Source organism: Macaca fascicularis, chromosome 4 (assembly GCF_037993035.2).
Source record: "Macaca fascicularis isolate 582-1 chromosome 4, T2T-MFA8v1.1".
Taxonomy (NCBI): Eukaryota; Metazoa; Chordata; class Mammalia; order Primates; family Cercopithecidae; genus Macaca; species Macaca fascicularis.
The window spans coordinates 31,701,665-31,729,324 of record NC_088378.1 but is presented as its reverse complement, the minus strand read 5'-3'; the positions used below and the strand labels follow the sequence as shown (position 1 = coordinate 31,729,324).

Here is a 27,660-nt window from a genome sequence, read left to right as displayed (position 1 = left end):
TGTATATATATACATATATATATATTTGTAGATGAATATAATTTATCTATGTATGTATGTATGTATGTACCTATCAATCTATAGAGAATAATTATTGTCTAAATATTTACTGCCCTTTATTACCTGATCACTCTCTACCAGGTAATTCCTGAAGATAATATTCTTAGCTATACTGATATCAGACTTGTCTATATGACTTGACTTGGCCAATAAAATGTGACATATGGGCCGGGCACGGTGGCTCATGCCCGTACTCCCAGCACTTTGGGAGGCCAAGGCAGGTGGATCATGAGGTCAGGAGATTGAGACCATCCTGGCTAACACGGTGAAACCCTGTCACTACTAAAAAATACAAAAAATTAGCCGGGCGTGGTGGCGGGCACCTGTAGTCCCAGCTAGTCGGGAAGCTGAGGCAGGAGAATGGTGTGAACCTGGGAGGCGGAGCTTGCAGTGAGCTGAGATAGAGCCACTGCACTCCATCCTGGGCGACAGAGCGAGACATTGTCTCAAAAAAAAAAAAAAAAAAATGACATATGTTACATATATCACTTTCACTTACATACTTATATTTGTAAATATATTTCTACGTCTATAGCTATCTGCCATTTATCTATGCATGAGTGAATTAAATTCTTTTTACATATAAAGTACTTAAATATATTAGTATCTCTAGAGATTATCACATTTTAAGTACATTTTTGTCTATTCAAGAAAAAATTTGTATATTATCCAAGGCTTAGATATATTGTCAGTACTTCAACAATACTTGCAGAAATCCATGGCATAATACACTGTAGATTATGACTAATATCGCCACGAGCCACCTGGGGCTTTTAAAATTTAAATTAGCAAAAATTAAAATTTTATTTACTTATTTGACCTAGTCACATTTAAAGAGTTTAATGACCACATGTGGCTAGTGTAATGGAGAACACAGATATAGAACATTTTTATCACCAGAGAAAGTTCTATTGAAAAACTTTATTATGGAATAAAAGAATTGTTTTCTTTACTAGACGTGCAGATATTTTTGCTTTTCTACTTTTTTTCCAAAATAAGAAGATTTTTTAATGTACAATACTAATTTATTATTGTTGCCACAAAATCACAAATTGACAGAAATGTTCTAATGAGAAAATACATAAATTGAAAAGTCATAAGTTGCCCATTGATCAGAAAAAAAATCCCAGATTAATTGTGGTAGCATTTTTTTATTAGGATATAAATAATTGGATGGCAAACTAGTTGCATTTTGGAGTTCAAATTGACATTACTGCAGCCTCGTAAAAGCTAAGCAATGAACTACTCTGATGAAACTCACTTTTGGAATTAATTTGACCTGCATATTAAAATACTAGAAAGACGTAATCTCTCTAGGCTGTATTTCTTCAGCTAAGTACAGTAGCTGTCATATTTGTAAACAGCTAAAAATTAGTGAAAAGTAATAGATGATGCAGTTGAGTGACAGAGGACTTAGAGGAAAGAAACAAAAGCTTCAGTTCAAAGTGCCAAAATGATTTCTGTAATGGTTTTTTACATTGATCATTTTCATCACTTTATGTTTATTATTATCTTATCAAAAGTAGCCATTAGAGGAAACAGGTATACAGCCACCTTGAATAAAACTGAATTTGGTCATGGAAGCATTCTGTTAGAGACTATCATACAAACTATTGTTTCCATCTTTTGTGCTGCTGCAAAAAAAGTGAAATTGATTAGAAATGACATTAGGTATAGTAAAATTGACCCGTGATTTCATAGTTGCATTTGTGGCATTGATCTACAGATTAAGGAGATGTTTGTGTTCTACCTTTTTTATCCTACAGCCTTGTATAATTATACTTGTAATATAATGCAAATGAGTACTTACTTGCATACCAATACTTCTACATGTAGATTTTTAGAAAATTAAACAGTGTTACAATAAAATTTCTGTTTTTTTTGGTTTGGGTTTTTTTTTTTTTTTTTTTTTTAGATGGAGTCTCACTCTGTGGCCCAGGCTGGAGTGCAGTGGTGTGATCTCAGCTGACTGCAATTTCCACCTCCCGGGTTCAAGCAATTCTTCTTTCTCAGTTTCCTGAGTAGCTAGGACTACAGCCATGCACCACCATGCCAGGCTAATTTTTGTATTTTTAGTAGAGACAGGGTTTCACAATTTTGGCCAGGCTGGTCTTGAACTCCTGACCTCAAGTGATCTGCCCGCCTCCCAAAGTGCTGGTATTACAAGTGTGAGCCACTGCGCTCAACTGTAATTCCTAATTTTTTAAAGACCATGATGATAAACCTTTTTTTATGAAAACAAAAAGGTTGCTTAATGACACACTTTGATTACATGGATCCTCTTTTGTGCTTGAATGGATTAGGGTTGAATATTAATTGCTAAAGTATGGAGAATGAGAATGTTGCTATTTTCTACTGTTACTTTAATTGTGCAAAATGTTTATACAACACTGAATTAAAACTTATAGTAAGTCGATAGCAAACTAAAAAGAATCTTTAAAAATGATGCCTTGATATGCCAGATGGTTACTTCAAGCATTCTGTAGGGTAATTAAAAAAAATGTATATTTTGGATCAAAATGTGAAACGTTAAGCATTTTATTGGAAGCTTCACAATTCTTGTTCATTGACTTTTCTGTTGTTTTCTCAGTAGAAATCCAAAACTTCTTTAGGCTGGGAAGCCAAACTAACCAGTCTCCAACAAGAACTTCTAATTTAAAAGTATTTAAGTATTTTTTAAATTTAGGGATTCAATGCCAAAAAGGGGTGTAGCCACCAATTTTGTCTTCAAATCTAATCGATGATAATGACACTAAAGCTAGATATAGTGCAAGAGCATTATATTATTTTGGAACACGTGTTCTGTAGATGCTGGCAGTTTTCAAAAAAGGATGTCTTGCATACAGCAGACCAAGATTTTTATTTAAATAATTTACCCTAATAATATGCCAAATAGTTTTTAAAGGAGGGTTAAAAAAAAAAAAAAAGAATGAATGAGTGTGACGGAGCTTTATGCTAATTCTTGCCTGATTTCTTGGGAAGGTTCTCCAATGAGTTGCAATAATTTCTAGAAATTTCACCTTCCATACATATTCTGTGTGAATATTATGAATATCCATTAAATGATCAACAGATAATTTATAGACAGTTAACTAATTTGAACCATTGCTACCATTCACCCTTTGCTCATCTGTTTTTATTGTCTCCATTGCTGTCCCCAAATCTCTTTGTAGTCTGGTACCCAGAATACATTTGCTGTCCCTCTTTTTCCTTATATAAACTCCTCTTTTTTATACCTCTATCATGACTCTTAGGGTTATTTTCTCATTAATTTAAGGCAATTCCCGAACAACTATTATTAGTTTGAAGATGAGCACATGATCCAAGTTTGCCCTGTGAGACCGAATGGAGAAAATTGTATTATTTCATCGAGAGAGAGTTTCCCTGTGTTAAAGTGTATATGAACAAAGAAGCATTTTGCTCAGTTGTTTCTGGTAGCAGTTTTGTGACGATGAGAGGAATTGACCAATGGACAAAACTGGCATGCCAAGAATGGCAGAGTGGTGAGAGAGTAAGAATCTGGGTCCATCACAGCAGCATCGGGCCACAGCAGCCTGAGTTTCAACTGTATACACATTTCACAATTTTACCATGAGAATTATGTACTAAATATGAGTTCGTTTGAAAATAATATTTGTATTAAAACTCAGTTACATTAAAGCAACTGTTGTGGAAGAGGCTGGGTTGAGAATGCTTTGTAGAAAAATTCTCCAAAAGCCCTTTATCCAAATGTAGAAATGCAACCCTTTTGTAAGTTGTGACTACTTGTATACCATATGTTTTGTAAAGCACTTAAAACATGTGAGATAAATATTAAGCAACTTTTTTGAGATAACAATTTATCGAGGTATGATTGACATGTAAAAATCTGCACATATTCAATGTATACAACTCAATGAGTTGAGGATAAGTATAAAACCATAAAACCATCACCACCATTAAGGCCATAGATATATATTTGTCACTTCCCAAAGTTCCTTCTGGCCTCTTTATTATTATCATCATCATCATCATTTATTGTTGTTATTATTATTATAAGATCTATCCTTTTAGAAATTGTTAAGTATAAGAATACAGTGTTGTTAGCTATAGGCACTATGCTGTACAGTAGACCTTCAGAACATAACTTGCAAAATGAACCTTTGTACCCTTTGACCATTGCCTCCCCACTTCACCCTCCCATCAGCCCCTGGCAATCAACATTCTATTATAGTCTATATTCTATTATATTCCAAAACATGTATGTTAAGATGTTTTGTTAACAGCTTTGTTTTTCTTTTTCAAGATTGATTTAGCTATTCAGGGTCATTTGTGCTTCCATATAAATTTTAGGATTGCTTTTTTTTCTATTTCTGTGACAACTTTCTTCTATTTCTTCTAATACATGAATGTAGACATCTTTTAATTTGTTTTTGCCTTCATCAATTTATTTCAATAATGCTTTATAGATTTTAGTGTACAGCTCTTTCACATACTTGGTTAATTTTATTCTTAAGTATTTTTATTATTTTTGATGCTATTGTAAGAGGAATTGTTTTATTAATTTCTATTTCAGAAAGCTCATTGCTAGTGTATAGAAATGAGACTGATTTTCGTATGTTGATTTTGTATCCACATATTTACTGAACTTTTTTACTATTTCTAACAATGTTTTACTGGAGTCGTTACAGTCCCTGCTCTTGATCTTAGAAGAAAAGTTTTCAGCTTTTTACCCTTGAGTATCTCAGATGTTGGCTGTGGGCTTGTCATAGGTGATCTGTATTATATTGAGGTATGTTGCTTTTACACCTAATAAATTAGTTTTTTTTTTTTTTTTTTTTTTTTTATCATGATGGGAAGTTAGATTTTGGCAAATGCTTTTCTGAATCTATGGAGATGATTATGTGATTTTTAATCATCATTCCATTAATGTGGTGTATCATATTTATTGATTTGCATATATTGAACCATCCTTGCATTCCAGGGGAAAATCTTGCTCATAGTGAAGGATTTTAAAAATGTTATTGAATTCAATTTGCTAATATTTTGTTGAGAATTTTGCATTTATCAAGTATATTGGCCTGTGCTTTTCTATTTTTTGGGTCCTTGTCTGACTTTGGTAACAGAGTAATACTGGTCTTGTAAAATAAGTTTGAAAATATTTATTCCTCTTTAATTTTTTAGAAGAGTTTGGGAAAAATTGGTGTTAATTTTTCTTTAAATGTTTGGTATAATTCACCAGTAAAGCCATCAGGTCCTAGACTTTTCTTTGTTGAGAAGTTTTGATTACTAATTCAATGTTCTTACTCATAATTGGTTGGCTCAAGTTTTCTATTTTCTTCATGATTGGGTCTTGGTAGTTTGTATGTTTCTAGGAGGGCAACCATACATTTGCTGTTTCTAGGAATAAATCTTTCTTCTTGGTTTACCAATATGTTGGTGTATATTTGTTCATCATAGTCCATTGTGATCTTTTGTATTTCTGTGTTATCACTTGTAATGCTCTCTCTTTAATTTATATTTATTTTTATTTGAGTCTTCTTTTTTCTTAGTTACTCTAGCTAAAGGTTTGCTAATTTTGACTATTTTTCTAAAACAAAAACAAAAACAAACCTCTTAGCTTCATTACTCTTTCCTACTTTTTTAGTCTCTATTTTATTTATTTCTGTTCTAATTCATTTCCTCCCCTCTGTTAATTTTGGGCTTATCTTATTCTTCTTTTCTGGTTCCTCAAGGTATAAATTTAGGTTGTATACACAAATCTTTCTCTCTTTTTTTAATATAGGTATTTACTGTGGTAACTTTTCCTTTTAGAACGACTTTTGCTGCATCCTATAAGTTTGGATATGTTATGTTTTCATTTTTGTTTGTCCCAAGACACATTTTGATATCCCTTTTAATTTCTTTTCTTACCTATTGGCGATTCAATAGTGGTGCATTTAATTTTCTTCTTGTTTCTAATTTCATACCATTGTGATTAAAAAAGATACCTGATATGATGTCAGTCTTCTTAAATTTATTATGACCTGTTTTGGAGAATGATACATGTATGATTGTGAAAAATACACATTCTACTGCTGTTGGATGGAAGGTTCTGAATATTACTGTTAGATCCTTTTGGTCTGTAGTTGTTTCAGTTCACTATTCTCTTATTGATTTTCTGGCTGGATAATAAATTCATTGTTGAAGGTGTAGTATTGGAGTCCCCTACCATTAGTGTATTGCTGTCTATTTAGCCCTTCAGTTCTGTTAGTATTTGTTTTATATAGTTAGGTGCTCAGATGTTGGGTGCATATATATTTACAATTGTTATAATCTCTCAATAAATTTACACTTTTATTTTTATTGATGGTCTTCTTTGTCTCCTGTGATAATTTTTGACCTGAAGTCTAATTTGTCTCATATAAAGTATTGCCACCACTTCTACATTCTTTTGGTTACTGTTTGCAGGGAATATCTTTCTTTGATTACTTCGCTTTGTCCTTAAAGCTGAAGCGAGTTCTTCTGTTCCTTTCATCTGTCTTTCTTTGTGATTATTTTTATAGTGAGATGCTTTCCTTCCTTTCTCTTTATTTTTTTTTGCATCTGCTAAAGGTTTTTCTTTGTTATTACTGTGAGATTTACATAAAAGATCTTGTAGTTATAACAGTCTATTTTAAGCTGATAACAATGAACTATGATCACAAAGAAAATCTCTACAATTTTACTTCTTGCCCTGACACACATTTTGTTATTGGTATCACTGTTTATGACTTTCATCCTGTGTTTCTATTAACAATTTATTATAGCTATAGTTACTTTCAATCCTTTTGTTTTTTAACTTTTATACAAGAGTTAAAAGTTATTTATGTACCTCCACTGTAACATAAGTATTTTAGACTTGACTATACCCTTACCTTTACCAGTGAGTTTCATACTGTCATCTTTTCATGTTGCTAATTAGCATTCTTTCATTTCACCTCGAATACTTGCCTCCAGTACGTCTTGTAAGCTCGAGAGATAATAAGATCTTTCAACTTTGTTTGCCTGGGAAAGTATTTCCTTTTTTCCTGAAGGGCAGCTTTGCCTGGTGAAGTATTCTTGGCTAACAATTTTTTCAGCACTTTGAATATGTAATCTTATTCTCCTGGCCTGTAGGGTTTCTGCTAAGAAATCCACTGATGGTCTTATGAATGTTCTTTTATATGTCACAAGGATTTTCTCTTGTTTAAGCAGCTTCTTTATTCTAGTTTAATGTTCTCATAAATTTTATTAACTTAAAATTGCATCAGCAACTATGTAGTCAATGTTAGAATAAGCAGATTTTTCCTGTCTTAAATCAGATAAAAAGATCTAGTTTGACTATGTTTTGTGCCATTGTTATGGAAATCCAAATACATAGCTTTACTAAAATAATAGCTCTTGTATTGATAATGCATTGACTTCCTGGCTTCAAATTTATGATCAGGCATGAATTAAACTGTGCCTATAATTAGTAAGTTGGTTTGTGTTTTCTTTTTTCTTTTTCAAATTGATCATATAAAATATTATATGAGGTATGTATAAAAATAAATAAAATCAGTGCTTGTAATGTCTATATGAGGGGACACTTTACTTATAGGCCAAGACTATAAAAAGAAAAAAAAAAAAAAAAAAGAAAACATGCCTGACTCAATAAAATGAAATACAAGCCATATTATTTTCTTTCTTTCTTTTTTTTTTTTTTTTGCACTCAAGGGAAAATATCTTTTCTCAGCCACAGATGACCAGAATATGTTATTAATTAGAGTAGAAATATCAGTAATTTTTCTCACTTCTGTAAGGATAGCCTTCTCATTACAACCTTGGTCCAATAAACTTAGTTGATTGAGATCTGGACAGAGGTGTGATAATACCTCCATAGTAACAATGATTGTAATGAATCCATTAACATTAACTGTTAAAGCATGTCTGATAAGCCTTTCTAATTGATCTAGGATGCAGTATCCCCATTCTATACAGAAATGAGCAGTGGTTAGGAATGACTTTTCATTAATGCCTGAGAAAAGATTAAATAAAGTGCCTGCCTATTAATACCTTGTTCTACTCAAAACTCCAAATCTACTCCTATATTCTATAAAACTCATGACGTGGTGTTTTTGTGGTCAATGGAGCTAGCAGTAATTCTGTATGATGTATTTTGCTCTAATAAACTTTCAGTTCAGCTATATGTCCAGAGTATAAGGCCTGTTTTATGGCTTAAACTTCATCTTCAATCTAGTAGGGTCCAGAAACACTTAACCCTATGATCCAGTAATGCTTTGTCAGGGTCTTGTAGAATAAGATTATTTAATTGGGATCTTCACCACCTTTCACAAATTCTCTAAAAAGTCACTGGCCCTGTCATAGCATCTATTTCTGACTTACCTGTAAGTTTACTGTTACATTAGGGATGCCACATCCTATGAAGGCATATAGCACACACAGCAAAAATGGTAAGGGAGAAATGAAAATGTGATAGAACATTTTAAAAAATAGATATGACCATTCCTTTCTGCTCCAAATGTTCTTTCAAAATAAGCTGCTGATGTGCAACACTGCATATCTGGTTTCATGAAGACTTTCCTTCCCCACTAACTCGACATAGAAAACATCAATCCTGGAGTTTTAATAAACATTGAGCTCAGTTGCTTTGCTTACATTCAGTTAATCACCACATATCTTTATGCTCTTGTCAGCTTTGAAAAATGTATACAAAGAAAGTTATACTCTGAAGGCCACAGCCATAACAATAAGAGGCTTTTTCAAATAAAAGAAAAATAGCTTTCACCATACAAAGAGCTCTAGATCCAAAAGGCATAATATCCTCATGGCTGGGTCAAGTTTTACTATGAGATTTTTGCCAAAGGCAATGTTCTGGCATACAAAATTGTTATAGAGGCCATACATGAAGAATTGTGGAAAGTTAAACTGAATGGAACCTTATCCTACTTAAGTTTGTCTTATCCCACTCCCTCATTTATAGATATACTGTGAATTCCTGACACACTGTCTAATCTAATATCAATAAAAGTTCAGAGTGGAACTGAGATGGGTGCTTACATCCAGGGCTGCTTTCACTATTAAATAATTTGAAGTGTGGATATCAGATTTTAACTCAATAAAGCATCTAAATAGTATATAATTATATTATTATAGGTTAATCTGGAAATTGAGTTTCTGAGAGATTGTAACTTTCTCAAGGTTTTGTAGTAGTGGTAACAGAACTGAGATTAAAACCTTTAAAGTCTTGGTTTTTTATTCCCATTTTGCTGCAGTATCCATGACACCTCAGTTTGGCTATCAGATGTTGAGTATGTGTGTTGGTAAAGCAGAGCCTTTGTTACTGTTTGACTGTCTCCTACAATATTCATGTGTTGGAAATTTCATCTCTGGTGTGATGATATTAGGAGGTGGAGACTTTAAGAGGTGATTAGGTCATTAAGAGGAATTAACACTGCTCTTGCAGGACTGGGTTAATTTTCTTAAGAGTGAGTGAGTTCTTGCTGTCATGGGACTGGATTAGTTACTGTGAGAGTGGGTTGTTAGAAAGTGAGACTACCCCTGGTATTTTGCCCCTTTTTACACGTGCCCACTTCCCCTTTTCACTTCTTCTCCATGTTTTGCCACAGCATGAAACCATCACCAGAAGCTGACCAGATGCAGCCCCTCATTTTTAGACTTCCCAGACTCCTGAACCATAAGCCAGAATAAAACTCTCTCCTTTCTAAATTATTCAGTCTCAGGTACTGTTATAGCAACAGAAAATGGCATTCCTCAAGTGAATAAACCCCAATGGATGTAACCCACCTAACAGAGGCAAGCTATTGTCCTAACAGCAGCAGATCTGCCAGCCATTAGCTCCACTTCAGCATCATTACTAATTGCAAAAAATAAAGTGGAAAAATTGAGTGTCGTCTTGTATGTGCTATCTTCATAACATGTAACATTTTTTGAGACCATTTTCATTTTCAACAGTTGTTATGATTTCCTTGGAAGTTTATTCTTTTTATTCCTTTCTTCATTTACAGTTAACTTGCTTTTTGTGTAAAAGTGTATGTGTGTGTTGTAAGGATGTTCAGAAAAAAAGAAATGTCTAAAAGAGAATGGGAGAAAATCAGGGAAACACACATAATAAATGAAAGTAAGATACAGATTTATTATGTCAGTTAAGTATCCTTCGGCTGGCCTGTGAATAATATTTAGCGTGAATTATGAACGCTGTCTTCTTTTGATGCTAACATTACATATTATCCCAATATATTTTTAAAAATAACTTTATCATATGAGTAGTCTTTTGTGCAAAAATGATTATCATGGGAAAAGATTTTTTTAAAAGAGATAAACAAACATGAACATAAACTTCCCTGTAATTCAACAGATGGTTAATTACCTTAGTAATTTTGATGAATCTTCTTTCAGTTTCTTTCCCTCTGCTCAATCTGATTTGTAATTCACTCTTTTCAATTATTTTAATATACATTTAACATTGTCTAGGCATAATATATTTGCCTAGATATGCTGTAAATATATCTATAATTTATATCTACATCTATAATATATATTATGTATCTATAATTGTATCTATATATTATATATAGATATATAGATATTTATAATTATATACCACTAACATATAGATAGCTATAGTATGCATATAATATGCAGATATAATAGATATCTAATTATAAATAGCTATATATAATTATATATAATATAATTATAGATTTCTACAATATATAATAAAATATATGTATAGTAAATCTATAATATATCTATATTTAATATATATAATCAGTCTCGGTCTTTTATTGTTTCTAATTTAATTTTTTAGTATTAAAAAACAATAACAATGTACAGTGTACCCTTGTTAAATCTTTTAGCACATCTTTGATTTGTCAGTTAATATAAATAACTAGATCATATTACCAAATTTGTGACTGAATAATCTTAACTCAGTTGAATTAAATTTTAAAGGAATATTAATTAAATATTTCTTGTGCACTTATTTAGTGCAAAGCACTGTGCTAGGTACTATAGGAATATAGTGAAAAGCAGTGTCTGTGTGGCAGATTGCTAATAGTTTCCTAATTGTTCTTTGCTTCCTCCTTAGTAGTATAGAATACCTGATTTTTAGGATATGGCTTCTAGCGTAAATACTGTCTTTCACAGCATCCCTTGTAGCCTACCCTGGACAACCTACCTCTATTGTATTTTTCTGTGAAACAGAAATAGAATATCTTCATTAAGCCATTAATATTTTGGGTTTTCTTTCAAACTTAGTGATATTTAATACATAATTATTTCTTGAAAGTAGAACAAGTCAAAGAAATACTTGGGAAGAAATGGAGAAATAGCTGGGTATAAACTGAGTTGGAAACAAATAGTTTCAATGTTCTAAACATGCATATTAATATCAAATATTTTATGTCTCTAAAGCTTATTCTAATAGTATGAATAATCTTTGAGAATTGTACTCATATTTATAAACCAAGGAGAATAGGTTTAAACAATAAGTTAAAAACTTTTCCCTTTAAACATAATGTGTTAAATTCTTCAATGCAAGAGAATTCACAGGTAAGATTCTCACCTTAATAGAAACCAAGCAGGTCTTTTTTGAGTGTACATATTCTGTGGAGTAACCAAATTTTTGCACATCTATAGCAGTTAGCTAATTATCTATGTTCCACAACTATAGAACTAAAACAAAAACAAAAATAAAGACTAACAACAGAAGATTGAACTGGTGTGGATGTTATTTAACTCATGTTTCTGTCAGGAAACAACCTGTAGTCTCACTAATTTTTTTCCATTGCCCTAAAGAGAACATAGTTGAATATGTTGAAATAGAACTGGACCCCAAATTCACCCACAGGGCGTCATACTAATATATTATGTTGATAGCAACAGACCAGTACTTGTAGTTTGATATAGTAGTAAAGGTACATTGTACAGCCATACCCATACTGTTATTTGCTTTTTACATGTAAAATTTTAGCATAAAGATATTTACATGTAAAATCATAGCATAAAGATATTTATAAACATCATATGTCATCTTTTTTGATGACTTTAAATATCTACCTTATGAATTCACCACAATTTCCCTAGTTATTCTGCATTATTTGGGTATTTTGGTTGTCAATTGAATGATTGTTCCTAATTTTTCTCTATAAGGCATTTTAAATTTAAGATTAGTTACTTAGGCATATTTTCCACAAGTAGAATTATTGGTCAAGGGTTCAGTCCTATTAAAGTCTTTGAGGCACATTTTCAAAATGCTTTCCATGAGTGTTGGAAAATAATTTAAGCTCCTCAAAGTTAGATTTGTATCAGCATGGCTGATTGTTTTGTGGCATTAAAGAGAGTATTATTTAAATATTTCTAAGCTCAGGAGCCATGTTGACATAAGTTCCATTGTTTCATTTCTTTTTTCTTTTGGCAGCTTTTTTGAGGCATAATTGATATACAATCAAACTGTATATATTTAATATATATAATTTGACGAGCCTGGTTAGATAAATAAACACCCATGATATTGTAATTATACCTCAATCAAGGTGAGAAATATATTATTCACCTCCAAAAGTCTCCATGCATCTTTTTGATTATGTGCATGTGTGCATGTGTGTGCATGTGTGTGCATGTGGGTTAAAAGCACTTGACATGAGATCTACCCTTTTAAATCTGTAAATGCACAGCATTGTATTGTTAACCATAGGCACTATGTTGTACAGCATATGTCTAGAACTTACCCATCTACTATGACTGTAACTTTATATCAATTGAACAAGAACACCTTATGTCTCCTCTTATCCCCTTGCAATCAGTATTCTTTTTCCTGTTTTCACAAGTTTGACCATTTTAGATACCTCATGTAAGTGGAATCATGCAGTATTTGTCCTTCTGTGACTGACTTATTTCATTAAGCATGATGCCCTTCCAGGTCCATCCATGTTGTCACAAATGATACGACTTGCTTCTTTTTAAAGGCTGAATAATATTTCACTCTACGAATATATCACATTTTCTTTCTTAATTCATCTGTCGATGGATATATGGATTGTCCCCCAATGTGACTATTGTGAATAATGCTGCAATGAACATGGAAGTGCAGATGTCCACTGTTAGTCTTCACTGTCATTCTTTTCAATTGTACATTTCTTGAAGGTGATGCATCATGAAGAGCCTGGGGGTAACATAAGAATATTAAGAGAGACTCAGGAATTGACAAAGACAAAATGATCAAGAAGAGACTATAAAAGACACATGTTGTTTCCACCAAAAATTTCCAAAAAGTAAACCCCTCTTTAACATCCTGGACAAAATGACCAGATTCTGGTAAACCCAATAAAGACACTAGAAGTTGCTGCAACTCGTTGGAGAATAATTTCCTGGTGCACTCAATAAACAGTCTGTCCTAGGGTCAACACTGATCCTTGTACCTGATATGAGATGTTGAAAAGTTGGTCAATTTTAATATTTAATAAAAGTCATTTCCAGATTTCAGTTTTTGTCTTTACTATCTACTTTTTCTGGACCAAAAACATTTTAAAAGATAATATATTTTATTGTTCAAAGTAAATCTAGTGAGTTGCTCTTTAACCTAAGGAAATACCTGTAGTGATAATATAGAAATGACTAGAAAAATGTAGAAAAACAGGCTTGCTTTTTACTATTTATGTATTGTATTCAACAGAAATAATTCTAAATAAAGGATTTGCATTTATGATGCATTGTATACCTGAGGAACTTGGGATAAGATTTGTAAAATGATTTGTTTTAATCGTCATCCTTTTCATCATCACACATATGCGAAGCAGCCTGGGGCACAATAAGATGTCTACAATTTTGTCTGAATTCAGCATCTGCCTGCAAAGCTAATACCATAGCAACTAAAAAAACACTGGTACATTTTCCTTAAGAGACTCTATCCTAAGGAACCTTTTATACTCCCATTACATTTAAGGACTGAATGGTGTATTCTCTGAACATCACCATTCTGTCTTACTCTTTTTCTAGAGACCTCATTCTCTTACTCCCCTTAAACACCAGTCATATTTCTAAATGAACTTTTTCCCTTCATTTATTTCATTCACATCTATACATTTCTAAATGTCAAGTCAACATTTTCATTTAACTTGGCTTTGGGTGGGAGACAAATTGAGGGTGATGGCATTTTCCTAGGCTTAGGCTTCATATCCGGCATGATTTATGCCCAGAAGAGTAGCAGTCAAGTGATAAAATAAGGGACTCTAATGCAAAACCATCACTGGATCTGAGATATCATTATTTTAACCAGAAGAAGGCAGTCACCTAGTGATGTTTTTGCCTTTTAGTGTTCTTTGGACCCACTACTTATTAGCTTGCTTGCCCTCCTCAGGAGAATAACCTATTTTCTCTCTCATTTTCCTTTAATGAATCACCTTTTACGTGCTATATACTATTTCTAAAATAATTTCTTCTTCTATATGTCGGTCTTTTAATAAATTATTTTTTTCAAAATCCAAGAAGAAATATTCTTCATATTCTTTTTTATTCATGGTAAAATATACATAACACAAATATTTACCATTTTAACAATGTTTAAATGTGTAGTTTCAGTGTATTAAGGACATCCACATTGTTATGGAACCATCACCACCATCTCCATCTCCAGAACATTTTTATCTTCCCAAACTAAAATCTGTACCCCTTAAATAATAACTTTTTATTTCTCCCCCACCCGCAGCCGCTGACAACCACCATTCTACTTCCATCTCTATGAATTTGACTACTCTAGTATCTCATGTAAGGGACATCATAACAATCTTTGACCTTTTGTGTCTGGTGTATTTCACTTACTCTAATGTCTTTAGGGTTCATTCATGTTGTAGCATGTGCTAGAATTACCTTCCTTTTTAAGTCTGAATAATATTCCATTGTATCTATGTAAAATATTTTGTTTATCCATTCATCCATGGATGGTCATTTGGGTTGCTTCTCCATTTTAGCTGTTGTGAATACTACTACTGGGAACATTAGTTACAAATATCTGTTAGAGTCTCTGCTTTCAGGTTTTTTTTTTTTTTAAATACATAAGCAGAAGCAGAGTTACTGCATCATTTGGTGATTCTATCTTTGTTTGTTTGTTTGTTTTGAAATAGAGTCTCGCTCTGTCACTCAGGCTGGAGTACAGTGGCATGATCTTGGCTCACTGCAACCTCTGCCTCCCGGGTTCAAGTGATTCTCTTGCCTCAGCCTCCCAAGTAGCTGGGACTACAGGCACACACCACCATGCCCGGCTAATGTTTTTGCATTTTTTGATAGAGACAGGGTTTCACCATGTTGGCCACACTGACATCAGGTGATCCGCCTACCTCAACCTCTCAAATTGCTGGGATTACCGGTGTGAGCCACCATGCTCAGCCTGGTGATTCTGTGTTAAATTTCTTGACAGACCTTAATACTGTTTTCCACAATGGCTCATATCCTCCTTGCCCACTCTCCCTGTATTTCATGTGATCCTCTTGACTGTCCCACCTAGAACATGTTTAAATTGTCTTCACTTGTTCTGCAGCAACATCTTTTATCATTTTGGCTACTGCCAGTTGCTTGGGACCAACTGTCCCCTAATGGATTTTAATGGTTCCTTCTTTTATATCTAGCCTGAGCAGCCTCATGTAACCTTGACCCATTATTTTGGCCAGCCAGTAGCTGTTACTCTTATATTGCAGATTAAGAAATTAATTCGATCCTCGTTAAGAGAATGAGCTGGTGCAGCAAAGGATTAACTGAAAGGCAGTGTAACCATAAATGACTTCCACAGATTACTTAGAGAACTGAAGAAATCAAAGTTTCTAAATACCTAGTTGAACACTTTCTGCTGTTCGTCTGGATTTTTGTGTGCTTCAAACCTTAATAATTCATTCTGAAGTTGTCATATACCTTAGTTGGTTTATTCTCCTTCTTCAGTTTATTTTTGCATCTTTATTTTGTTATGGAGTTTGTGACAAAATATATCTAGAGAATTTTTCCTCCTTCTATGATTCTAAGTCTATAATATTGCAAATAAAATTTGATAAGCAACATCAAACAATGCTGTTCTATCAGCTATTTTCAAGATCAGAAAAGATATCAAGAAAAATAAAAATAATTATTTAATTTTAAATGATGTACACACCATTATTTGACCCTTAAAAGGTATTGAAAATGCACCAGAAAACTTAACAGCAAGTTTAAAGGAAATGGTAAGCTTACTCATAGGTTTATAACTTACGGGTTGTGAACTGCTAGCTTTTGCTGCTTCTGTGCCTATAAACCACATGTTTGCTGAGAAATAGTAAAGTTGGATACTATGTTTGCAGATTTAAAACAGAATTTCCCACAGAGCTACAGTATTTGTAGGGTTTTACCGGGTTCTAATAGATGTTATCTATAAAATTTAAGTACTTTTCAGGTGTGGGGAAGCAAATGTGCAAACGTTTCTCTGCATACGATGGAGGGTAAGAAAGAAGTGGAAATATTTTCAAACATTGTTAGAAAAACAAAATTTTTAAAAAGCTTTTTGAATTTTTGAGCACTTGCTAGTAATATAAAAAATATATGTCACAAAGTGTCCCCTAAATTTTTATTTATTTTTACTTAAGAAAAGAAAAGATAGTAGTAAGTGGTTTATAGTTTAAATAGTGGAGTTCTAGTAACTCATAAATGCTCTCTGGAGATATAATGCTATGTTCATCACAGATTGCTTCAATATATAAATTCTCTTCTTCTCCACAGCCATTTGTAGGCACATACTAGCTTTATTTTCAGATAGCTAAAGAAAAAAATGGCCATTATTTATGTTCTCATACCATCCAAAGCAGGTCAGCAAAACAAGCCTGGACTTATATATGGTCACCCTTTTTGATGACATTGGGAAGTTTCAGGCCAGTTAAGAACCACTTTCAGGAGAACCAGTTGGACTGACTCTGCAGTTGAGTTTGATTAAATCACATTTGTTGCATTTTAAAAATAATCACTGGGATATGACTATGAACAGTTTGAATTTTACATCCAATAATTTTTTTTTTTTTTTAGCAACATTCAAATCCACTAGAGGCAATCTACCAGGGGTCACAAACTGGTAACTGCAGCTGTAGAATCAGTCACAAATATATATGATCCTTACTTTTTCTCCATTCTCTATCATGAGTCCTGCCTCATGGGTTCTGAAGGTGTTTGAGTTTCCAGCACTTAATTTCACATGGATTTTAAATGATTTTAAATGTCCTTTGTTCCCACCTGCCCAGAAAAGACCTACAAAGCAGGAAAAAAAAAAAAATCAATTAGGTTCCTGTTGCCACTGCTCTAATTAATTTCCTACTTATTTCCCTGGAGGAATCAGGGGAGAATTATTTCCACCTCAAGGTCCAGGTCTCTCTTCTCCAATGGCTCTTTTCCAACCCTGTCCTTACATGCCCATGGGTACAGCCGGAGCTGATTCTGGAGAAAATTGACATGGGCACTGGCCAATCAGAGCCCGTGTTATTGAGAATGGATGCATGTCTGCTGTGCAACAGTGCACACCAGCGAATGTCAGCCCTGCAGTTTATGATATTAAGAACCACTCTGTGTTTTGACTATTCATATAATGGAACCTTAGAGTCCTGGAATATCAGAAAAGTAGCAAATTGCTGATTCATACCAAATCTCATTTAAGTGACATGCTTGCCACGATTTGTTAGGGTAACAGCATTAAATAGGCGACCTAGGCCACCTGTGTTTCACATGATCACCTCCTCCTCCCAACTGGTTGGTCCTTCATTTATTCTGAGCCCTCAAAGGCAGCTGGAAATAATTTCTTTTTTTCTTTTTTCTTTTTTTTCTTTTCTTTATTTTTTTTTCTTTTCTTTTCTTTCTTTTTTTTTTTTTTTTTTTTTTTTTTTTTTTTTTTTTTTGAGACGGAGTCTTGCTCTGTCGCCCAGGCTGGGTTTCGGTGGCACAATCTCGGCTCACTACAAGCTCCACCTCCCGGGTTCACGCCATTCTCCTGCCTCAGCCTCCCGAGTAGCTGGGACTACAGGTGCCTGCCACGGCGCCCAGCTAATTTTTTTTGTATTTTTAGTAGAGATGGTCTACTTTAGCCAGGATGGTCTCAATCTCCTGATCTCGTGATCCACCTGCCTTGGCCTCCCAAAGTGCTGGGATTACAGGCGTGAGCCACCGCGCCCAGCCTGGAAATAATTTCTTATTTTTTCCCCCATAATTTGTTCACTCTTGCTCTCTGTCTCTCTCTTAACTCTTTTGTTCCTTGGAATTGAAATTCATTTTTTATCTTGGACTTCTTATTCACCTTCTGACCTCGTTCCCAAACGCTTCTCTTTTAACTCTTCTTCATTATTCTCTTATATGGTAAAACATGTGATTAAGGATCTTGAGAAGGGGTGTTTGTCATGGAGTGGTGGGTGGACTGTAAAATGCCATCACAGTGTTCTTATGAGAGAGGATGAGGGAGGTTAGACACACACAAGCACAGAAAAGCCAATGTGAAGATGAAGACAGGGGTTGCAATGGTACAGCCATTAGCAAAGGAATACCAAACTTCCGACCTCCAGAACTGTTAGAGAATATATATATTTTTAATTAGGCCACCCTATTTGTAGTAATTGGCTATAACAGCCCTGGGAAATTAATATGATACACAGGACTTACCAAGAAATTAGCTTGGAATTATCAGCTATGAACATAGCAGTTCATATCAATATGAATATATGTATATATACACACACATATATATATGTGTGTATGTATTTTTTTCCAGGTATTTTGAAATTCTACAGAAATTTCTTAGAAAACCTTTAATGAGTTACTTAACTAATTAATTCACCACATATGTATCAAGGGCTCAATGGAAATTTCCAAGGTGAACAAGTAGAAAGACTTCCAAGAGCACAGGATCTAGCAGGACAGACTTGAAAATAAGCAAAGTCAGGGCTTACTCAGGGAATTACAAAGCAAAGCGTAGAAGGGGAGGTGTGAAATGTGGTTGCACAATAATTGTCAAGGTCATAGGTAGTAGTCTGGAATTTACAGTGTGGGCAATAGAATTGGAGTTACAGAAGAGTTAGAGAAGTTAAATTGACAACTCTAATTGTACATGAAAAACCCTATAACTCTTTGCTATTGAAATAAGATAGAACTTTCTCAGTTTCAACTGCCCTAAACCATACTAAGGCCTTTCCATGTTGCTTTGTTTACCTAAATAATTTGGCCTCAAAATCTCCAGCCATAGAAAATTTTCTATGCATGATTGTGTCCATGTATGCTACATTATTTGACAATTGGATTACAATCTGATTCTCTGTGGATCACAGTGAATTTAGTTCTAGGTAATGAGCATTTTTTACCTAAATTTATACTGAATTCTTGCTTTATATTATGCATATTAAAATGGCTTATATCCTCTAGAATTACAGTATACTACATTATTGAGTGGGAGTGAAGGGAGTGAGACCTTAGACCAGAGTAGGATTTACCCGTAGCTTTGTTCAATAGCTTATGTTTCTATTAGTTGTAAGTAGAGCAAAACCATGGTAAGAAGGATAGAGGCTCACCTCAGATGTATCTCCCAGAGTCACCATCATGCCCTTCCTTGAAGTCTCTTTCCCTAAAGCCCCACCCTTTTCCCTGCACAAGCACCTTGTATAAAGTATAAACAGTATTTAAGATTGTGTGAATTCCTGTCTTGAAAATGCCATCCACTAGTACTAATCCATGTCAGGGGTATGAATTTGTTAGAGGTACATATTACAAATAAGTAACTCAAAAAACACATTAAGGTTCTCTCTAACAGTAAAGAGAGTTGATTAATTCTCAGTTGCTTATGACTTCTGAATCCAAATGTCAATGATCATAGTGATAAGACATTTATTCTTGAATTGGTTTATGATATATTTGTGCCCATGTAGTTAGTGAGTAAAATCCTCGAATCTAACACATTAGGCAAGATCTCAGGGAAATATGTATTAAGAAAGGTAAAATTAAATGTATTTACATAGCTCTTTGCCAAGAAAATGAAAATGTTTTAAGTAAATATTCCAGGAGCTAAGATTAGATGAGAATACTTGAGATATGGGTGGCATTTGAATACTTACTTGGCTCTGCTTTAAGAAACACAATACTCTGAAACATTCACTAGTGCATTTACCAGTCTCTTGGAGTCCTGAACATCAAGAAAAGATGCCAACTGTGATCTTGAGAGGCTCAACTTAAGCCTGGAGTTTATGTAAATCGCCTTTGTCCTGAAGGTATATGTATGACTTGAAAAAATAAAAACCTCTGCCCATGGAAGTCTCTTTTCAAATGAGAGACATTTAATCCTAGGGCCATGGATTCCTGGCAGATTTCCCATATTCAAACTCACTGCACAGATATGACACTGCTTCCTCAGCGAGGAATAGCTACACTCTGAAAGGTAGTTGCCAAGAGCCAGGGAAGACTGCCATCTGGTGGGAATTTAAAATTACTACCAAAACACAAGTCACAACCTCCTGGTTGCTTTGTTAAGGTATTTGTTTACAGCCTAACTTTAAAGGCAAGAGTGAAATGAAAATTTAAACCAAACACTACAGGCATCAAATGAACAACATTTTAACTCATAAATAATAGTTATTATTGTTTTAGAAGTTTTATCTATTTGTTGTTATTTTATCTTTTCTATGCCATGTCAAGGAGAGGCTGACAAATATTTTTCGTTCTTTTTTTTGGATCATTTGGTTTTTCTTTACTTATATCATAGTTTTCAAAAACTGGGTTAATCCCTCTTGTTATGAAAAGGGCAATATGATACACAACTCAGACTACATTAGGGGATAGAAGAATATGGAGAAATTAATTAAATGGCAAAGAACGAAAGTAATCCAAACATAGGTCTGAAAATGATGAGTCTTTAGCCTAGACTCTAATTTGATTTGCATTTGAGGATATTGTTTAATCCTCTTGTACTTGATAGATTTATAGTTCCTCTGTGAGCTGGGTATCACCTTGGCAAATGATAATGCTAGATCACATACTTGCATAGCGATTTTAATGTACTTAAAGTGCTTATGTGATCTGGGGGCTAGATCTGGGTGTTAGAAAACCATATCAATAAATTCTCATCTCTTAAATATCCCCTATTATCAATTTTATTCCCTATTTTACTAAATTTCACTCCCTTCAAAGTGAATGTGGGAGTGGGTTGAAACATTTTCTGCAGAGTTTCAGATGCTATATATGTGTTTGTGTTTGTCTGTGTGAGAGAGAGACAACTATACTTCATATAAAATATTTTCTCAGTATAAATTTGTCTCTCTACTGAATTTATAAATTATATATAATAAAAAGAATTTTCTCTCAATATGCAATTCTAAACATGTATCACTAAAACCCCAAAAGAGAAATGAAATGTCTAAATGTTTTGTTCTTGACTAAGTGAGAATTTCAGATATAGGTAAAAAAGACAACTGGGCCAAACATCCTTCTCTCTGTCACTCCCTATAATTCACCAAGCACAAAATCCATGATGGATGGCAAATGTGGCCACGCTGAAACACATGGTCAGTGTTAGTGCCCGTCGGCAAATCCTTCCAGGTTCATATGACTGGATTTACTTATGATGATTTGCTTAACAAAAATAATTTATGTAGTTTCATGAATGCTTTTAGGATTTGGAGCTGAAAATTCTCAAGAAGAGCATATACTAGCTGATTTCCCTGATGTTCCTTGGCAGAATCATTGATCATCATTAAATAAATAAATATACCTGTTCCAATATCTTGTAGCAAGTGGCACAGAGTTGACCATGTGTGAAACAAATGCATCACCCCCTAATGCTGACCCGCAAATTCAGAAGAACTACCCTGGCAACTGTCATTCCAGGGCTTTCTGAAGTTGTAAACATACATGGCAGATTGTTCCTGGTCTATTGTACCCGGGCTTCTAGATGGCAGTGTCAGCTGATTCAGAAGTTGTTCTTCCAGGTTCCTCTCATGATCCACAATGTTGACTTTGAAAACACCATGTATTCTCTAATTAAAGGCTACAAATCCCAAACATATAACCCCAATATGCAATCACTATTAAATAAAAATCATGTGTATCCAAATCATTTGCTAACTATGGATTATCCTTTCACTGAAAGTCATTGCTCCCTTCAGATATAGTATGAAGTTCAGGAAAGCTGAAGTTGCTACAAAGGATACAGACTAATGCTTTCTTTTTTCTCAACACACACACACACACACACACACACAGACACACACACCCTTATTTGTAACAGATTTAGTGTTTAATTATCAAGATGTTTCTGAGAGCAAGTTACAAAGGTTAAAGGCCCCACATTCATTTGCTCAGTTTTGTTGTTAGATTGGGACCTTAGTCCTTGTCTATTCCTTGCAATAATGTCTGAACTATAGCTTCTGTTTTAGCTCCTGGAGTAGTACAGAATCAAGTCTCTAAAATTCTCATCTGCTGAGACTATAGATCTAACAATACCATCCTAATCTAGTAATGATCTTCAATTTTGACTTTAGAAGGGAGAGGTTATTTAAGAAACAATATCTTTTTTTTTTCATGATTGCAAAATGATAACTTTATTAGCTATATTAGAGTACTGAATACACCAATGTAATTATCTCTTGAAAAACAAGTATAATAATGTATTCATTTATAGGTCACCTATAATTCTTTTTAGAATTGAACATGCTTTGGATTTTTATTTTTATTCTTTTTTTTTTCTTTTTTTTAAAAATTTATTTATTATTATTATACTTTAAGTTGTAGGGTACATGTGCATAACATGCAGGTTTGTTACATATGCATACTTGTGCCATGTTGGCGTGCTACACCCATCAACTCGTCATTTACATCAGGTATAACTCCCAATGCAATCCCTCCCCCTTCCCCCCTCCCCCCTCCCCATGATAGGCCCCGGTGTGTGATGTTCCCCTTCCTGAGTCCAAGTGATCTCATTGTTCAGTTCCCACCTATGAGTGAGAACATGCGGTGTTTGGTCCTCTGTTCCTGTGATAGTTTGCTAAGAATGATGGTTTCCAGCTGCATCCATGTCCCTACAAAGGACACAAACTCATCCTTTTTGATGGCTGCATAGTATTCCATGGTGTATATGTGCCACATTTTCTTAATCCAATCTGTCACTGGTGGACATTTGGGTTGATTCCAAGTCTTTGCTATTGTGAATAGTGCTGCAATAAACATACGTGTGCATGTGTCTTTATAGCAGCATAATTTATAATCCTTTGGGTATATACCCAGTAATGGGATGGCTGGGTCATATGGTACATCTAGTTCTAGATCCTTGAGGAATCGCCATACTGTTTTCCATAATGGTTGAACTAGTTTACAATCCCACCAACAGTGTAAAAGTGTTCCTATTTCTCCACATCCTCTCCAGCATCTGTTGTTTCCTGACTTTTTAATGATCGCCATTCTAACTGGTGTGAGATGGTATCTCATTGTGGTTTTGATTTGCATTTCTCTGATGGCCAGTGATGATGAGCATTTTTTCATGTGTCTGTTGGCTGTATGAATGTCTTCTTTTGAGAAATGTCTGTTCATATCCTTTGCCCACTTTTTGATGGGGTTGTTTGTTTTTTTCTTGTAAATTTGTTTGAGTTCTTTGTAGGTTCTGGATATTAGCCCTTTGTCAGATGAGTAGATTGCAAAAATTTTCTCCCATTCTGTAGGTTGCCTGTTCACTCTGATGGAAGTTTCTTTTGCTGTGCAGAAGCTCTTTAGTTTAATGAGATCCCATTTGTCAATTTTGGCTTTTGCTGCCGTAGCTTTTGGTGTTTTAGACATGAAGTCTTTGCCCATGCCTATGTCCTGAATGGTAGTACCTAGGTTTTCCTCTAGGATTTTTATGGTATTAGGTCTAACATTTAAGTCTCTAATCCATCTTGAATTAATTTTCGTATAAGGAGTAAGGAAAGGATACAGTTTCAGCTTTCTACTTATGGCTAGCCAATTTTCCCAGCACCATTTATTAAATAGGGAATCCTTTCCCCATTTCTTGTTTCTCTCAGGTTTGTCAAAGATCAGATGGCTGTAGATGTGTGGTATTATTTCTGAGGACTCTGTTCTGTTCCATTGGTCTATATCTCTGTTTTGGTACCAGTACCATGCTGTTTTGGTTACTGTAGCCTTGTAGTATAGTTTGAAGTCAGGTAGCATGATGCCTCCAGCTTTGTTCTTTTGACTTAGGATTGTCTTGGAGATGCGGGGTCTTTTTTGGTTCCATATGAACTTTAAAGCAGTTTTGTCCAATTCTGTGAAGAAACTCATTGGTAGCTTGATGGGGATGGCATTGAATCTATAAATTACCTTGGGCAGTATGGCCATTTTCACGATATTGATTCTTCCTATCCATGAGCATGGTATGTTCTTCCATTTGTTTGTGTCCTCTTTTATTTCACTGAGCAGTGGTTTGTAGTTCTCCTTGAAGAGGTCCTTTACATCCCTTGTAAGTTGGATTCCTAGGTATTTGATTCTCTTTGAAGCAATTGTGAATGGAAGTTCATTCCTGATTTGGCTCTCTGTTTGTCTGTTACTGGTGTATAAGAATGCTTGTGATTTTTGCACATTAATTTTGTATCCTGAGACTTTGCTGAAGTTGCTTATCAGCTTAAGGAGATTTTGGGCTGAGACAATGGGGTTTTCTAAATATACAATCATGTCATCTGCAAACAGGGACAGTTTGACTTCTTCTTTTCCTAACTGAATACCCTTGATTTCTTTCTCTTGCCTAATTGCCCTAGCCAGAACTTCCAACACTATGTTGAATAGGAGTGGTGAGAGAGGGCATCCCTGTCTTGTGCCAGTTTTCAAAGGGAATTTTTCCAGTTTTTGCCCATTAAGTATGATATTGGCTGTGGGTTTGTCATAAATAGCTCTTATTATTTTGAGGTACGTTCCATCAATACCGAATTTATTGAGCGTTTTTAGCATGAAGGGCTGTTGAATTTTGTCAAAAGCCTTTTCTGCATCTATTGAGATAATCATGTGGTTCTTGTCTTTGGTTCTGTTTATATGCTGGATTATGTTTATTGATTTGCGAATGTTGAACCAGCCTTGCATCCCAGGGATGAAGCCCACTTGATCATGGTGGATAAGCTTTTTGATGTGTTGCTGAATCCGGTTTGCCAGTATTTTATTGAGGATTTTTGCATCGATGTTCATCAGGGATATTGGTCTAAAATTCTCTTTTTTTGTTGTGTCTCTGCCAGGCTTTGGTATCAGGATGATGTTGGCCTCATAAAATGAGTTAGGGAGGATTCCCTCTTTTTCTATTGATTGGAATAGTTTCAGAAGGAATGGTACCAGCTCCGCCTTGTACCTCTGGTAGAATTCAGCTGTGTATCCATCTGGTCCTGGACTTTTTTTGGTTGGTAGGCTATTAATTATTGCCTCAATTTCAGAGCCTGCTATTGGTCTATTCAGGAATTCAACTACTTCCTGGTTTAGTCTTGGAAGAGTGTAAGTGTCCAGGAAATTATCCATTTCTTCTAGATTTTCCAGTTTATTTGCGTAGAGGTGTTTATAGTATTCTCTGATGGTAGTTTGTATTTCTGTGGGGTCGGTGGTGATATCCCCTTTATCATTTTTAATTGCGTCGATTTGATTCTTCTCTCTTTTCTTCTTTATTAGTCTTGCTAGTGGTCTGTCAATTTTGTTGATCTTTTCAAAAAACCAACTCCTGGATTCATTGATTTTTTGGAGAGTTTTTTGTGTCTCTATCTCCTTCAGTTCTGCTCTGATCTTAGTTATTTCTTGCCTTCTGCTAGCTTTCGAATGTGTTTGCTCTTGCTTCTCTAGTTCTTTTAATTGCGATGTTAGAGTGTCAATTTTAGATCTTTCCTGCTTTCTCTTGTGGGCATTTAGTGCTATAAATTTCCCTCTACACACTGCTTTAAATGTGTCCCAGAGATTCTGGTATGTTGTATCTTTGTTCTCATTGGTTTCAAAGAACATCTTTATTTCTGCCTTCATTTCGTTATGTACCCAGTAGTCATTCAGGAGCAGGTTGTTCAGTTTCCATGTAGTTGAGCGGTTTTGATTGAGTTTCTTAGTCCTGAGTTCTAGTTTGATTGCACTGTGGTCTGAGAGACAGTTTGTTATAATTTCTGTTCTTGTACATTTGCGGAGGAGTGCTTTACTTCCAATTACGTGGTCGATTTTGGAGTAAGTACGATGTGGTGCTGAGAAGAATGTATATTCTGTTGATTTGGGGTGGAGAGTTCTATAGATGTCTATTAGGTCTGCTTGCTGCAGAGATGAGTTCAATTCCTGGATATCCTTGTTAACTTTCTGTCTCGTTGATCTGTCTAATGTTGACAGTGGAGTGTTGAAGTCTCCCATTATTATTGTATGGGAGTCTAAGTCTCTTTCTAAGTCTCTAAGGACTTGCTTTATGAATCTGGGTGCTCCTGTATTGGGTGCATATATATTTAGGATAGTTAGCTCTTCCTGTTGAATTGATCCCTTTACCATTATGTAATGGCCTTCTTTGTCTCTTTTGATCTTTGATGGTTTAAAGTCTGTTTTATCAGAGACTAGTATTGCAACCCCTGCTTTTTTTTGTTCTCCATTTGCTTGGTAAATCTTCCTCCATCCCTTTATTTTGAGCCTATGTATGTCTCTGCGTGTGAGATGGGTCTCCTGAATACAGCAGACTGGTGGGTCTTGACTCTTTATCCAGTTTGCCAATCTGTGTCTTTTAATTGGAGCATTTAGTCCATTTACATTTAAGGTTAATATTGTTATGTGTGAACTTGATCCTGCCATTATCATATTAACTGGTTATTTTGCTTGTTAGTTGATGCAGTGTCTTCCTAGCCTCGATGGTCTTTATATTTTGGCATGTTTTTGCAATGGCTGGTACCGGTTGTTCCTTTCCATGTTTAGTGCTTCCTTCAGGGTCTCTTGTAAGGCAGGCCTAGTGGTGACAAAATCTCTAAGCATTTGCTTATCTGTAAAGGATTTTATTTCTCCTTCACTTATGAAACTTAGTTTGGCTGGATATGAAATTCTGGGTTTAAAATTCTTTTCTTTAAGAATGTTGAATATTGGCCCCCACTCTCTTCTGGCTTGGAGAGTTTCTGCTGAGAGATCTGCTGTTAGTCTGATGGGCTTCCCTTTGTGGGTAACCCGACCTTTCTCTCTGGCTGCCCTTAAGATTTTTTCCTTCATTTCAACTTTGGTGAATCTGGCAATTATGTGTCTTGGAGTTGCTCTTCTCGAGGAGTATCTTTGTGGCGTTCTCTGTATTTCCTGGATTTGAATGTTGGCCAGCCCTACTAGGTTGGGGAAGTTCTCCTGGATGATATCCTGAAGAGTGTTTTCCAACTTGGTTCCATTTTCCCCCTCACTTTCAGGCACCCCAATCAGACGTAGATTTGGTCTTTTTACATAATCCCATACTTCTGGCAGTCTTTGTTCATTTCTTTTTCTTCTTTTTTCTTTTGGTTTCTCTTCTCGCTTCATTTCATTCATTTGATCCTCAATCGCAGATACTCTTTCTTCCAGTTGATCGAGTCGGTTACTGAAGCTTGTGCATTTGTCACGTATTTCTCGTGTCATGGTTTTCATCTCTTTCATTTCGTT

At 34.7% G+C, this 27,660-nt stretch overlaps 1 protein-coding gene across 6 annotated transcripts in view; it reads left to right on the top strand.

The window, feature by feature from the left end:
- Positions 1-27,660, top strand: part of THEMIS (thymocyte selection associated) — a 208,748-nt gene that overhangs the window by 152,060 nt on the left and 29,028 nt on the right. The window contains exon 5 of one of the 6 annotated variants that reach the window (XM_045391558.3): positions 3,338-10,129. The exons of the other annotated variants lie outside the window; for them this stretch is intronic. Within the exon in view, the coding sequence (XP_045247493.2) occupies positions 3,338-3,367 (30 nt within the window). The 3' untranslated portion in view covers positions 3,368-10,129. Of the gene's footprint in view, positions 1-3,337; positions 10,130-27,660 lie in introns of those variants that run through there. 6 annotated transcript variants of the gene reach the window in all.